At 55.8% G+C, this 15,000-nt stretch overlaps 2 protein-coding genes across 5 annotated transcripts; both read right to left on the reverse strand.

The window, feature by feature from the left end:
• Nucleotides 1-4,591: 4,591 nt before the first annotated feature.
• Gmppa (GDP-mannose pyrophosphorylase A) lies at nt 4,592-12,080 on the reverse strand. Of its 4 annotated transcripts, none has more exons than XM_023723102.1 (14): nt 12,002-12,076; nt 11,147-11,207; nt 10,950-11,047; nt 9,598-9,701; nt 9,167-9,353; nt 8,791-8,850; nt 7,193-7,323; nt 6,584-6,598; nt 6,113-6,247; nt 5,902-5,999; nt 5,731-5,777; nt 5,422-5,514; nt 5,126-5,294; nt 4,592-4,880 (listed from the first exon to the last, which is right to left on the reverse strand). In XM_023723102.1, the coding sequence occupies exons 2-14, from the start codon at nt 11,184-11,186 to the stop codon at nt 4,780-4,782; spliced, it is 1,278 nt and encodes a 425-aa protein (XP_023578870.1). In that variant the 5' UTR covers nt 11,187-11,207; nt 12,002-12,076; the 3' UTR covers nt 4,592-4,779. The 4 variants fall into 4 exon arrangements, with proteins under 4 accessions (XP_023578870.1, XP_023578872.1, XP_023578871.1 ...); XM_023723104.1 differs by having other exon boundaries at nt 11,147-11,202; nt 12,003-12,042; XM_023723103.1 differs by lacking the exon at nt 12,002-12,076 and adding an exon at nt 11,787-11,995.
• Nucleotides 12,004-14,475, reverse strand: LOC105743077 (CAVP-target protein). Its single transcript, XM_012516231.1, is given in 8 exon segments — nt 12,004-12,136; nt 12,806-12,894; nt 13,067-13,218; nt 13,747-13,768; nt 13,771-14,034; nt 14,036-14,066; nt 14,359-14,439; nt 14,441-14,475. Coding segments are annotated over 8 exon segments (807 nt in total).
• Between the last annotated feature and the right edge of the window lie 525 nt (nt 14,476-15,000).

A 15,000-nucleotide genomic window follows, 5' to 3' on the forward strand; every position in this document is an offset into this window, starting at 1 on the left:
TCCCTGCCTGCCTCCCTCTCTGCCCGGCTGCAGTTGGGTGATAATCTCCCTCATTTAGCCTCCCGGCTGCTTCCCCGGCTCATTGCCCAGCTGGTCCCTGGGGCCCAGCCCAGCTTTCTCACACCCCCACCCCAGCCCTGAGCCCAAGCTCCCTGTCCCCTCCCTTCCCCCACCTACTCCCCAGGGACCATCAGCTCCCCCTCCCCCACCTCAGGGGAGCACCACGGCCCTGGGTGGCTGTCCAGGAGCTGAGATGAGCGTCAGCCATAGGGCCGGGCTCTTAGGGACCTGGGGCTGAGTATGGGAGGGAGGTTGCTATTGGGTTAGGGTCATAGGTCTCAGCCTGAGCTCCTCCGACTTCAGGTATTCCCATTCCCAGATTTGTTCCCAGTCCAGTTCTCCAGCCAGCTGCACTAGGTGCCCTGGCATGGAAAAAGACTGGATAGATGGGGAGACAGCTACAACAGGTAGGGCTAGGAACGGGGGTGTGGGTGAAGGGGTAGCAGAAGGGGCACCTGCGAGGAGGCATGGAGGTTCTAAGGGTGAAATGCCTCAAAGAGAGACCTAGAGATTGTCCAGTATTCATTCCATTTGAAGGGTCCAAAGAAGTCCACCTCACAGGGGACCCCCAGGCTAAACAGCATCTGCCTCTGTCTACCCTGTGGGCCCTTGACTCCCTGCCCAGCTGGCTCCGTTCCTAAACCACACGATGACCCCTGAAAGCTCTGGACAGCATTGTCTAGAGTCATCTCCAGCTTCGGTCTGCTCCCCTTGCCACCTTCCCCAGCCCAGAACCCGGGCTCTGGTGTGGACTGGGGATGAGCCAGTGTGGGACAGATGTGGGCGGGAGGGACGAAGACCGGGAGGCCAGGGCCGGGCCAGGCCTGGCTGGTGAGCGAGCAGCGGTGACAAACGGGCTGTGCGGGGGCCGAGGGGCGGGGGGCGGGTTGCGGCTGATTTATCTGGGTTATTTATGCCGCGGACGAGGCAGGAGAAGCGGTTAACGAGAGTCCCGGCGAAGGGGGTGGGGAGTCCCGGACGTGATCTGAGGAGACTGAAGAGAGTTAGCACCCGAACGCCAGGCCCTGCCCCCACCCTGGCCTCCTTGGGCCAGCCTGGAACAGCACCCTCTGCGATGTCGGGTCCCACTGCCCCATCCCTGCTCAGGGTCAGGGGCCATCAGGCCCGAAAGGGACGGGTCCAAGATTTGGGGGCATCTGAGGAGGGCACCAGGAAAGGTGGGCATGAAGGACAAATTCCTGGTAGACCAGAAGCTGGCCAAGACTGCAGGGCTTGCTGGGAGGACTGGAGAGGGCGGCGTGGGAGTGGGTGGGCTGCCCACAGCCTCGACGCCGAAGCTGGAGAAAGGGCAAAGGGCACTAGGGCACTGATCTGGTATCAGCCGGGAGCCCTAGTGGGGAGCTGAGTGGCAGGGAGGCTGGGCAGGAGGGGGCGCTGGTCAGCGAGCGGCGAGAGCGGGGAAGGAGGGGGAGAAGATCCGGAGAAGGAGGGGGAGAGGGCTTTGCAGCAGCGAAAGCTGCTGGGAGCAGATAAGGCGGCACAGCAGCAGGAGGGATTAAAGCTCTAAGGGGCATGGGGGGTGGCGTGGGACGGGTGGGGGCTAGGGAGGAGAGGGCTGAGGGCAAGACACCGAGGCCAAGGAGATGGCTGGGAAAGCAGGGCTGCAAGGGGGCGGCAGGGTTTAATCAGGAGCCACGAGGTGGCCATTAACTGGAAAAGGAGGGAAAAAGGGACCCTTGATCATCCGTCTGGGAAGACTTTTTCTGCCATTGACGGAACCCCCACACCCCGCACTTGTCAGGGCAGCGGAGCCAAACGAGGGATGGGTGCTGCGGGTAGGGGAGCAGAGGATCACCGGGATGGAGAGAGGCAGAGGCCGCCTTCATGCTGGCCAGACGGAGGGCACACAGCGCCTCCTAGGGGCGGCCAGTGGAACACAGGAGGGCCACTGGTACCAGTAAAGAGTGCGCAGCCCACGGCTTGGCATGGAGACCCCACCATACCAGGATAATTTCAGACGGAGCTTCTTTGTGGGAGGGTCCAGGACGAAAGGGGTCAGGGTAGGCCTGGTTGTTCCTTCCACCCCTCCTCTCCTAGCCTCCCAGAAGGGTGTGCTTTGGTGCGGGTGAGGCCCGCGTCCCTCCAGACAGCGCCGGGGGCAGTTCAGAGGCGGCCCTAGTGATGGAAGGGAGCCCAGGCGGGGAAGAGGAGGGGCTGGGGGAGGGGAGCGGGGGCGGCAGGCGGGGCCGGGTAATTGCATGTTTGCCAGTTCTCCATCTCTGCGCACAAGGGAGCTTGTGCTGGTGGGTGTAGCTTCACTTTGAGGAGCGTGTCTGTTGGCAGAGGTGTCAATGTGTCTGCCTCAGGGGTCTGGGCCCTCCCTGGCCCCCACCCCCTTTGTGTTTTGGGGAACGTGGCTCTGGGCACACCCAGCTGTGCTCCTTGCTGATGCGGCAGATGTGGCGGGGCCCCAGCTGTGCCTGCTTCCCGGAGAGGGGGAGGGGGGCTACAATCTGCTCCCCCGATAATGGCGGCTAAGTGCCAGAGGGAGGGGTTGGGGGAGGTGGGCTAGGGACCTGGGCAACACTGCCCCTGGGGCTAGGGCCCCAACCCCACTCCGCCCGTCCAGCGCATCCCCCACCTGCGTTCTTGGCTCGGTCTCAACCCCTCCGCGGGCTCCTGAAGCCCATCCAAATTTCCCTCAGTCCCTGTCCCCAGCTCTCATCCCGTCGCCCCATCCAGCTTGGTGCCAGGGACCCACCCCCTTCCCCGGCCCCCAGCACGCTCCCCCTCGCTGATTTTACAGAATAATCTTTTTATGGAAACCGAAAAGAGCGCTAATGGTAGGAGCGCACCCCTCCCCTGCATCCCTCCCCCGCCTCATCCCCCAGTTCCCTCGTTTCTTTCTCCAACCCTCCCCAGGGCCCGCACCCTCCACCCCACAGAGCCAATGAAAACTGGGTGCAGGGTCCCAGAGGTGGCAAAAAAGGGGGTTCCTGCGGAGGAAGGCCAATACTGAATCTCAGGAAGAGTCAAATGAGCTTTTAGCCCCCTCTTGGCACAGCCAGAGCTGGAAGAGTGGGTACATTCGCCTCTTCTTCAGGACCCCCTCTATGACGTAACGCGCTCAGGCTGGGGGGGGGCGGTTACAAAGACCTCCACTAGCTTCCCCCCTTCAAACACTGACCCTTTCCCCTTCCAGTGCCTCTCCGTACCATATCCCCACCCCCACTGGGTCTAGGAGGGGGGTCCCGGGGGCCAGGGCCTGACACAGACTTATTGGATTTCACGGTGTTTTGCTGAGAAAATAATTAAATTATCATATTTATGATGGAGCTGCCATGGCCTCTGCCAACCACTCGGAACAGAAGGGTCAGGATGGGGGGAGGAGAGAGAAGGGACCCAGAGCCCGGCCCTGTGGTCTAGCCCTCTCCCTGTGTCTTCCTGGGGAGCTGACCCCAGACCCTGAGTGGATCTCTGCAGCTCTCTACTGGTGCAGAGATGACAGATCTGGGATTGAGGCAGGGACCTGAGAAAATAAGGAGCCCAGCAGACGCAGGTTTCAGGTCAGACCGCTGAACCCTGGGCCATTTCCCGCAGTGCTCACAGCCTGCAGGGCCTGAAAGGGCTGAGATCCCATTCAGACCAATCCTCAGCCTCTGCCCTGCTCCCCTGCAGGTTCTTAACTTCCTGCCTCTGAAACTATGAAATCCTGGGCTCTGTCCCAGTCCCTGGTGCTGATAACAAGCCCTAGCACCCAGTCGCCTACCACCCCAGCCCGCTGCCAGGACCCCTCCTCCCTCCCACCCATACCCTGCCCCCCCATTCTCTTCGGGTAATTAGATTCCTCTCAATTAGCAGATTACGATCATTACTAGCTCATCTGGCAACTACGCTCGCACCCACAGCTGGGTAGAGGGGGGCACAGAGAGGGGCACGTGGGGGTCATGGGCAAACATGAGAGAAGGTAGGGAGGGCAGGCCAAGCCCTGCCAAAGGGCAGTGCCAGGTTAGTGGCCACTCCCAGAACACAGCAACTCACAGAGGGCTTTCAGAAAGAGTAGGGGCTCAAGCCTGCCCTGCCAGCCAAGGGAGGAGGAAACAGAAAATCAAAGCCCCAGATGGGGGGCACAAGCCCCACCTCGACAAAAGCTGAGAGCAGATGGAGCTGGCAAAGCGGAAAACAGGCCAGGGCTGGGGCTCGGCAGGAGCCGAGAGCAGGCTGCTGGGTGATCGGCCCCAAGCCTGTGTGGTTCCCAGCTCCTGAGCCCAGCTGAAATCCTTCCCCCTCCCTTCAGAATCCTGCACTGGGAACACAAGTCAGCTAGGTCTGGTGAGGAGAAACGGGGAGGCAGAGAAGCAGGGGCAAAGGCTGGGGGGCCTGGAGGGCCTTCCTCGGACTAGTGCAAGAGGCTCAGGAAGTGGGAGGGGTAGATTTACCAGGGCTCCAGATTCATTATTCATGAGCCTGAAGCAACGACTCCAATTTAAATGCTAATATGGGGGGGGGCCTGACTCAGCTGCCCCCCCTTCCGCCCCCACCCTCAGCCCAGGCACAGGCGGAGTCCATGCAGGCTCCAAGGTTCACTAGGTTTATTTGGGAGTAGGGAGGGAGGCCAGGAGTCCTCGGCCACCCACATAGCTCCCAGCCTGTGAAGATCCTGCCTGGTTTCCCTGGTTCCTTTCCAAGGCTGGCCAAGCAGGCAGCAGCCTCTCAAGGGGAGTAGTCAGGTGTTGGGGGACCTCCTGACAGCCCCCCTCAGAGGATGATCTGGTTGGTAAAGCTACGGCTCAGCTCCTTGTGTGGCAGAACAATCGAGTTCAGGATGAGAACCTCGGCAGGGATCCGGACACGGCAGCCTGCAGCAGTGAGGAACAGGGAACCAGGGAGAGGTCAGGGTAGAGAGGCGGGCAGGCAACTAGGGCCTTGGCCAGCTGGGAAGGATGCCCCTGCCCATCTGTGCCCCTGGCCTCATGCCTCCAGTGACTCACACAGGGCCTGGCACACAGCAGGCACTTGGTAAATGTCTGCTAAAGGAACACAACACACACACACACACACACACACAAAGTGCGTGCTCCCCAAGGACCTCCAGCCATCATACCCAGGATAGTGATAGCAGGCAGTAGCTTCCCATCCTTGAAGAGGCTCTCACTGTCCATGCGGGCTCGGGGGTCATTGGGGTTAGGGTCGTTGGGAGTCCCTTCCACACGAGCCCAGCGCCCCACGGTGCTCCCCCAGCCCACAATACTGTGCAGAACACATGTGTGCTCCTGCCAAACAAGATGGCGCCAGGTGAGTGGAATGGGAGATAGAAACAGATCTGCTCTGCTCTGGCAGGGACACCTGGGCTCTCAAGTGCCACACAGTGCCACATGCTGCCGCGTGCCTGACACCTACCTGCAATGAGGCTCCATGGAGGACAATGCTCTCTCGGAGCCGCACACCCTCGCCCACAGTCACCCCCTTTCCAATGGAGACGTTAGGGCCTAGCTGTGGAAAAGAACACATACTAAGGGCCCTGGAAAGGACTTGGGGACAGCCAAAACCAATCCCTCCTAGAACAGGTAAGGCAGAAGTAATCTACTGGAGGCCACATAACAGATGTGGTAAAGTGGAGAGACCAGAACCCTGAGTTCAGGCAGTCTCTGTACTCCCACCCATACCTAACTGCCACCCATCCTCTCCAGGAATAGGCCCACTACTTACCACGGCTGATGGGGCCACTTTAGCTGTAGGGTGGATGTAAACGTTTCCTAGAAGCAGAAGAGAGGACCTCGGGGCAAATACCCCAAACCACATCTGGATGGGGAGGGGTCATGGTTCAGTGGGCAGAGGGGCGGAGTGGGGTAGAGGCTAACAATCGGGGCCTGCTGGTACCTCGAATCCGTGGACCCCCTGGTGTGTGCTTGGCCAGCCGTTCTGGGTGAGTGACCTGGTATCGGCCCAGATAGAGGCGGGAGGCATAGAGAGCTGAGCTGGGGACCAAAACAAATATGGGGGTCAAGGACCAGTAGGGCCATCTATACCCAAAGTCTCAAGTCTTCACCAGCCTCCCAATCACAGCCACAGACATCCTGTCCCCAAGTACCCTGCAGACTTGATCTGGCTCCAGATACCCTCTGTGATGTGCACATAGATTTGGCCCTTCCCAGCCAGTGCTGAGAACACATCCTGCTCCAGGCGGATCGTCCCTGCCCCTGGCCACAAGCTTGGAGGGTCCTCTCTGGCAAAGGAAGGATACTGTTGTCACTGGTTACCTGAATGACCTCAAAAGTGGGACCAATGTGTCTTTACATAAAGGAACCTGACTGAGGGTCTCCCACCACCTTCCAAGCCCCTCCCCAGGTCCGGCTAGTCCTCTCCTAAGCCTTACATACAAAGGCTTTCCCATCACCTCAAGCCCCAACTTGCAGCTCTCATAGGGGAGCCCAGGCACAGAGCTCTTTCCCAACCCTGCTCCATGTCCACAAGATGCTCCCCTGCTCCCCTCATCCTCCTCCCATAATACCCCACCACTCACCCTTCCCTCACGGATGGAATGAAACACAGACAGACTCACCCCAGAGCAAGGCAGCTGGCGAGGGCAGAGACAATCACAGAGAGAGGGAGAAAGAGATGCCAGCTCAGTGGAAACAGAGAGGCCAGGAGAGATGGAAAGCAGAGACATGGCGAGGTGAGAAACGGCCATGAGCAAATGAGGCATGAGATGGGCAGGTGAGCAAGGAGGGGGAGGGAAGCAGAGAATCCCAAAAAAGAGCAGCCTGCAGGCCAAGAGGGATGACCTGGGATTGGGAAGCAGGGTTCTGGGGCACTAATTCCAAGGGGCCAGCCTGAGAATGCGTGCGTGCATGCGCGTATGTGGATGCACTCGAGTGTGTGTGCACTCAAGTGCATGTTACCGTCTGTTCTGAAAGATGTCTCTGGGACACTCAGGGCTTGAGAAAAATGGTCCAGCAGGGGAGTGGGCAGGCAGCAACAGAAGAGGAACAGGGATGGATAAGGAAGAGGGACAGAATGAGGTTAGGAGGGGAGGGACGGCAGCTCCACTGGAGGTGACAAGTTGGAAAAGGAGGAGGCAGGAAGAGGACAAGCAGGTTGAAATGGAGCCTAAAGAGGCTGCTGGGTGTGGGGGCCCAGACTAGGGTAAGGGCCACGGGGCCTGCCTCACAGTTGCCTTTCCTGCTGATTACGCTGGAAGACATCCCGCAGAGGGGTCAGGGCTTCCGGAGAAAAAAGATAGATGCCACAGTTGATGATGTCACTGATGAACGTGCTGGGTTTCTCCACATAGTGCAGGACCTGAGGATAGCAAGGATGTGCTCCTAGTGGGGCTGACTGCACCCACCACAATCCCCTAAGACCCTCTCATTTCCAGGCCTTCCTCCCTGCTACAGGACTAATATGCAGTGTGCATCCAGCCCCTACATGGCTTTACTCCCTGAGCGGACTGCCCTTCACCCTCACCTTCACCTTCACCTTCACAATGACCTCCATGCCCTTTCCTGCTCCAACCTCCCCACCTCCTTGGTCTCCCAGAACACAGCTCCACGCTATTGGCTCCTGGTGCCTCAAACACCTTCCTGCCTCTTCCTCTGGAAAACTCACTTCTGAGGCCCAGCTGAGGTCATGCCACCCTCCAGGAGTCCTAACATGCTAGTCCCCACCTTAGCTATTCAGGCCTGGCACCCCTGGCCTCCATCAATCATGACACTGCCATTTTAAAAAGATGGCTTTGGCTCTATCTTTCTTATTAGGCCAAGGATTGTGCCTTTTTGGTTCTCCTCTCATACCTAGCTGATAGCTGGCATAAAACTAGGTGCCTACATGTGTGCACACACATGTGCTGTGTGTGCATTTATATGCATTCTGTATACTAATGTGAGATCAAATAAAAGGAGCATGTGGGGGCTGGAGAGATGGCTCAGTGGTCTAAAGCACCTACTTGAAACAAGCTTGGCAAAGCACAGGGACCTCGGTTCGATCCCCAGCACCACATGCCAGCCAGACCCGCCCCCTGGTGGGCTGAGCTGGCCACACACACACACACAATAAATAAATGTAATAAATAAAAATAAATAAATATATATAAAAAAAAAAGGAGCATGTGAAAGTCTCAAGGCTCACGGGTGGGGAGGTTCACAAACAGCTAGAGTTCCTCTACCTTGCCCGTGACACACCCACTTTCCTAAGTGTGAAGCCACTACACTATTTCCTGCCTCTATGTTTGCACATACTGCTCCCTCTGCCTCTAGTCCCTTCCTGTTTCCATGTAGACAAATCTCAGCTCAGTGCTGCTTCCTCTGGGAAGTCCCCCCCACTTCCACTCAAGCAAGGCTTTGCAGGCCCCCCATTCTGTCCTCCCTAGCACTCTGTATGCACACTTATAGCACCATGCACATGGAATTAACTGCTGCCCCTTCCCCTTAGCCAATCTCTTATGAAGATATATAAGATAATTATCATGTTTCCACTGGCTTGTACCACTCATGGGACATGCATGACTGTCCCATGAAGTGGCTTTTATCACCTGCTAGAACTGTCCCATGCTACCCAATGGGACAGTTATACACATACTACTGGTGGTTCACAGCTGCATGGCAGTGAAACATACAAGGTATGGTACAATTATGAATGTGCTAATAGAGGACTGTCTCTCCTGACTAGCAGAACTGAAAGTTAATGCAGGTAGCATTCTGGCAGTTTCCAGAGTCATGGGGCATGGGAATGATGATACAGGGAGGGGCCACCCAGCCCCTCTGCTCTTACCTCATGGGTCTGTGGATTCTCAACGATGCAGCCATAGTTGAGGGACTGTGTTCTGTTAGCCTGAAAGACAGACTTCCTGGAGACAGGAGCCCGCCTGCTCCAAGGCAGCAGAGTTGTTTGCTCATCCTTTCCTCCCATCCCCTATAGCACCTGGCACGCAGGCACACAGCTCCATTGCTGACAGTCCTTTAGAAGAGGTGAGAGCTGACAGCTGCCCTCCCCTCCCTCCTTCTGAGCAGTCAAAGGGCTCAGGGTCACCAGTGACACCTCTGTCACTTCTGGGGCAGTACATCTTCCTCCTGACACACATTGTCAATCCAATTCCCCAGGCTGCCTCTGCCACTTCAACACTCTCCAGACCTCCTGGGCTCCTCACCGTGGTGCCAAGGAGTAGAAAAGGGTGTCGCTGGCGTCTGTGGGCATCCAGCATAGCACTCAAGGGGAAGTCAGAGCAGACGTCTGCATTGAGCACGAAGAATGCCTCAGGACCCCCAGCCAGGATCTGGTCCCGAAAATGGTAGAGACCACCACCTGTGCCCAGGGGAGCAAACTCCTGCAAATACCTGTCCCAAGGAACCCCAGAGCTAGATCAGTGAAATCAGACCAGACAGTTACTATGTGCCAGAGAAAGCAGCCTCCAGGAATACTGCCTAAGGCCCACAAAGAAAATCCATATAGTGTATCTAGGGATTCAGAGATGCCCAAATAAGAAAGAGCCTAGTGTGTGAGGGTGAAATCTGGTGACACTGATTTAAATCCACTTCAGAGAATGAGGGCCTCCCTCCCCATAGATGTATGCATAGACACCTGACTGGAAGGTTGAACTCCTGCTGTGCGGCTTCTAAGAACTGCGTGAGGGCCTCATCAGGTTGGTAGAAGCCAATGAGCAGAATCTCCTGCATTCCAGGCACCTGAAGAGAAGGAAAGAAGTTAGTAGAAAATGTGTATCTGATAGGAGACAACGTTGGGGGAATCCCTGGTGCTAGCCCTGAGTTGAGAGACTACAGTTCAGCTTCAACTGGGGGACTCTGGGCACTCACTTATCATTTTGGCCTGTTTTCTTCTCTGGACAATAAGGATGTTAGAGGAAGTTTCAGACAGACCTTTCAATCTTACAACTCTTCTCCCCATTGGGACTTGCTTTAGGAAAGACTGCCTTCAAGGTACACTGAAGGATGATCCATTCATCTTTTCTGTTTTTTTTTTTTTTTTCGCAGAACTGGGGATTGAACTCAGACCCTTGCACTTGCTGGCAAGTGCTTATTCTACTGAGCCATCTCCCTGGTCCCTTCTGCTTTTTTCTTGTCTATCTGTCTAAGCTTGAGATCAGCACGAGGCAAGGGTGCCTGCACTGAACTAGGCACTTCACCATGTTGCCATCCCACAAAGGGATCCAATCTCTACTTCACAAACAAAGAAACAGAAGCTCAGAGAGGGTGCAAGGTGTGGTTACTTCAGGTCTCACGGCAGACAGATACTGGATTCAACCCATAACCTGGCTTTTCCAAATACCAAAAGCAATAAAGAAATGAGGTCCCAGGGAATTAATTCTTTGCTTCATCATCTTTTTTTTTTTGGTGGGTGGCTCAGCCCATCCTGGTGCGGCATGTGGCGCCAGAGATCAAACCAGACACATGCTTATTCTACTGAGCTATCTCCCCGGCTCCCCAGCCAGCCCTCTTTCATTTCTTATTTATTTATTTATTTATTTTCAGAACCAAGGATTGAACTCAGGCCCTTGCACTTGCCAGGCAAGCGCTTAATCTACTGAACTATCTCCCCAGCCCTCATTTCTTATTTTGAGGCAGGATTTCCCTAAGTCATTAAACTGCCCAGCTTGGGCTCAAACTTCTTTTTCCTACTTCAACTTATCAGGAAGCCTCCATTATACCTCTAAATTATCTCCGAGATGCCTGCCTGATTTCACTTTCATACTTTAAAAATAAGGCATGAAATCTGAGAAGAAAGAGGCCAGATGAGAGACAGGAAAGGAGAAAACATTGGGGCAGATGTTGTTCCACAAGTTAACGGTATACCATTTACATCATGTGTGAATGATGGTCCTTAGAGCTACACCTAATGAGAAGAGATCATGGTTGGGGGAGAGTGAAATAATGCAAGAAGATGATCAGGAAGGTGTCAGGGAGCCTATGGGTTACCTGGGCACAGGCCTCGATATGGTGCTGGATCATAGGGACCCCAGCTACAGGAAACAATGGCTTGGGGACCTCAAAAGACAAAGGCCTGAAGCGAGTTCCTGGGAAAGGAGAGAGAACATTTTAGCCTCCTGCCTCACTCCGCCCCCATCCCAGTAGCCACTCCAGCCAAACCCCTTCCCAAATCCTCAGGTCCTCACCCTTCTGAGGGCCTCCAATCAGGATCACAGCTTTCAGCATGATGAGCACTGCTATCGAAACCTCAAAACCCAACAGAGAAATCTGGCTCAGATCTCACATCCCAAGCAAACCCCAACCCCCAAATAATGCTTAACTCTCTTCAGGATGTAAACGCAAGGTTCAATATAGTGCCTCCCTGGACACTACACCTCACAAATCCCATACATCTCACATCCCAGGACAGACTCTTTCAAATCGTACATGGATTCCTCACAAATTCTGAAGTCTGCATCTCACAACTTCACACAAGAGCTCCCTTTGGCCAGGAACACACACTGCAAACTCAGAAACTCAAGAGACCCCCTCCTAAGACCCTAAATTTGAGAAAAATTGAAACCCTAAACCCAGTGATTCTAAAATTCAAGAAGTACAATCCTGAATCTCAACACTAAACGTTGGATACGGAACCGCAAATCCTGAGTGGCCTCCAGCTACTTACACTCAATCTTAAGGGTGAACCCCAAGTCCTGACCACTGATTTGCCTTTGGTGAAACCCCAATCTAGCAAAAACTCTGTACATGAATCCTAAACAACCTGTGATGTAAGCCCTGACTCAACACACAGGTCCTCTTGGCATCCTATGCACTGGGCTTACTAACCCCTGAACCTCAGTACTGCCAACTCCTGCTGAATCTCTGGATTTGGACGGGTCAACTGCTGACCCTCTGAACCCCATAACTGACAGTCCAATAATGCCTAGCATCTTGCACGCAGGGGCTCCAAAACCAATACAGGCCCAAACCCACGAAGAGAGCTCGCGAGGACCCGTTCCCATCCCCTGCCCCTCCTGTTTCACCAACAACGCCCCCTTTACCACTAGCTCCCTTTACGCAGCCGGCTCGGCCGCCCGCGACTGCCGGCTCCTTCCGCGCACGTGTCTTCTCGCAACTCGCGAGAATGCTTCGCACGGCCTGCCGGGAATTGTAGTTCTGAAGATTCCTTTGCCTTTCTGCGGAGAGACACGAGGTGTGGAAGCCGAGGGCTCTCGACGAACGACCGAGGGGCGGGCCTAAATGAGAAGAAGGAGCGGGGCCTGAGCCAAAGACTGGAATGTAAGATGAGGAACTGAACAGTCTAAAAATGGAACTCAGGGCAGTGGCCAAAAGTGGAGGACCAGGCTACCCCGGAAGCGGGACTGGAGATCCCTGGAGTGTGACCTGCCTTGGAAGGGGCGGAGCCGGAGCTCGCACAGCCCCGAGGGGCGGGGCTTGAACCAGGCAGAGGGTGGGAGGGCGGAGTCCGGAGCTGACCGGCTGGGCAAGAACAGGTGGGAACAGGCCGCCAGGAAGTCCGATGGTGAGAAAGATCGTATTTCGAGTTGACTGTAAAGTAAAACATGAAGTAGGCACTCTTCAAACTGTCCTCTGACTGTAGTGTTCTGTGACAATGGCCTGGAATAAGTGTTGGGGTGAAGGCCTCGAGGAGAGAAGTCAAAGTTACAGTACGGACCAGATGAAGAGGGTCAGAAAGAGCAGCTTTATTAAGCAAGAACCAGGAGTAGTGTCGGGCCCATCCACCCCGGGCCTTGAGCTCAGGACGAGAGGTCTGGGGGTTCCTTCATGCCACGTCCTCTCGCGCGAAGCTCTGGTCCATCCCAGGCCGTTTACCTACACCCTACGTGCCACGGTCCTCAGGTGTGGCCGGGTGAATGCTCGGCGTCGCGATGGTGGCACCGATCGCACTGAGCTCGCGGGTCTCCAAGAATACCTTGGGGAGAGGGCGGAGAAGAACAGGAGGAGCTGTGGGTCAGGTTGCACTGTGCGTGCACTGGGCCAGGCTAATTTGCCAACTCTGGTCTTCACCGTCTTGTCCCCCACCCTTTTTTTTCTCTCTCCCAGCCTGTCTCTGGGCACAGGACCGCCAGGGTTCCACCCCAGACCCCGCCCTTGCCTGCTGCCCTCCTCAATGTCCTCCTCATCCTTGTCCAGCCCACATCGGGTGGAGGCTCGCCCAAGATCTCTGCAGTCAGCATTACCTTGGTGCCTTTGTGCGCCTTCGCCTTGTCGGGTTTTTTTAGAATCTTAGCCCGGACTAGGGGAATGGGAGGGACACACAACCCAGTGAGGGACCTGGAGGCGAAATGGGACCGAGGCATCCTAAGCTAATATCTGACCCTAAATACGAGGCACACTTAAGCTCGAAGTGTGACATCGAGCAAACGATTAGGTTCTCTGGTTTCATCACCTTAGCTGTAAAACCGAATTTATCTCCACTTCTTCGCAGTGTGGAATAGAGGATCAAAAGAGACAAAGCAAGTGGAAGTGTGGGAATGCCTTCATATCCTTGGCGCCTTGGAGACAGTTTTGAGTAGTGGAAATTGCCCAGGATTGGGAGCCAGAAAACTCAGCTCTAAGCTTGTTCTGCCTCTGGCTTGCTCTGTGGCCCTTGGGAGCCTGGAGGAGCCGAGGGATCGAAGCTCACTGAACCCGAAGCTGGGCTTCCTCGAATGGTAACTGAAATAGGTAGGCCCAGAGATATTCACTGCGGCCACTGCTCCTGGCTGCGGGAGCCCGCAGAGGGGCTGCTCTTTGGAGCCTTGTCTGAGCTGGAGGCACATACCTTCTACAGGAATGCGCGCCCGTCCCAGTTGGAGCACTGGCCCAAACGGTTTGTTACACTTTCACTGTGCTGGCTTGGGTCTGCCAGCTCACCCTCGCACGCCACCAGCGCCACTAAGTCAGGGTCCTCAAAGACGGAACGATACTTGAGGCCGTCGCCCAGCTCTTTGCCATCTTTGCTTCAGCGGATGAATGGGTCTGGGAAAGCCGAAATACGGCAAATCAGCTTGGCCGCTTTGCCCTCGATCAGCACTACGTCCATCAGCAGCGGCAGCACCCGCGGCGGCCCCCTTTTCTCGCAGCTCCTTCCCGGACCTGTGCACAGGGGTGGGGGTGGGGGATTCGGGCCCAGAGCTCTGAGACATGCTCCTGCAGGCCTGCAGCCCAGTCTGGCTGTACACCATTTCCTGCTGAGGAAGTGGGTGCTACCCGAACTGTTACCGTGATGAAATGCCAGTCGCTGTTCTGCACCTCAGTAACCTCTCCTCTAAGGCCAATGTTGCTCCTCGTTCACACCACTGTGCTTAGTATCCCTGCCCCCATCCCAAATGCAGGAATGTGCTTTCATTAACTCCACTTCCCTTCCATGGCTCCTGGGGTCCAGCCCACCTGTGCCCGGGTAAGAGGCTCGATAGGAATGGCTGTTCTCTGAACCTGGGGGTTGTTGATATCCAGGGTACAGCTTGGAGGTGGCGGCTGCAGGGTTTTCAGCAGGAGTTACTTTGGACATCTGGGGAGTGGAGAGCAAATACGGGGTCTAGGCAAAGACAGAGGCTTCTGCCCTTTAGCTCTTTCCCTGCCTGACCATGGGTGGGAATGTCTGAGGCTTCTCTAAGGAAAGAGTTCACCGTACAGGTAACTGGTTAGGTCACAGGCAGGCACCACAGAGCCCTTCTGGATGACACAGTAGAGGCACAAGTGGAGAATCTGGCACAGACCCTGGTTTTATATATCACTAGTGTCCTTACCTTATTTGGTGAGGTTGCCTCCAAGTCCCCCAGAACCCCAGTGCCCACCTTCTGGTCCAAGTGGGCTCCTTACATAGCCAGAGGATGCCTGGACCAAGGCTCAGCCAGTAGGACAAGCCCAAGGGAACAGGGAACCCGAGCAGCTCTGGGTGCACTGTGTGTCAGCACCTGGACAGCTGGATGCAGCCTCATGCACGGGGGGCATCCTTCCCGCTTCCAGGAGGACCAGGCACAGCCCCCAGCCAGCCAGAGACTCCGCTCAGTGCTGCAGCAGCTTTGCACGCAGG

Source organism: Octodon degus, unplaced genomic scaffold, assembly GCF_000260255.1.
Source record: "Octodon degus isolate 3935 unplaced genomic scaffold, OctDeg1.0 scaffold00096, whole genome shotgun sequence".
In the NCBI taxonomy this organism is placed as follows: domain Eukaryota; kingdom Metazoa; phylum Chordata; class Mammalia; order Rodentia; family Octodontidae; genus Octodon; species Octodon degus.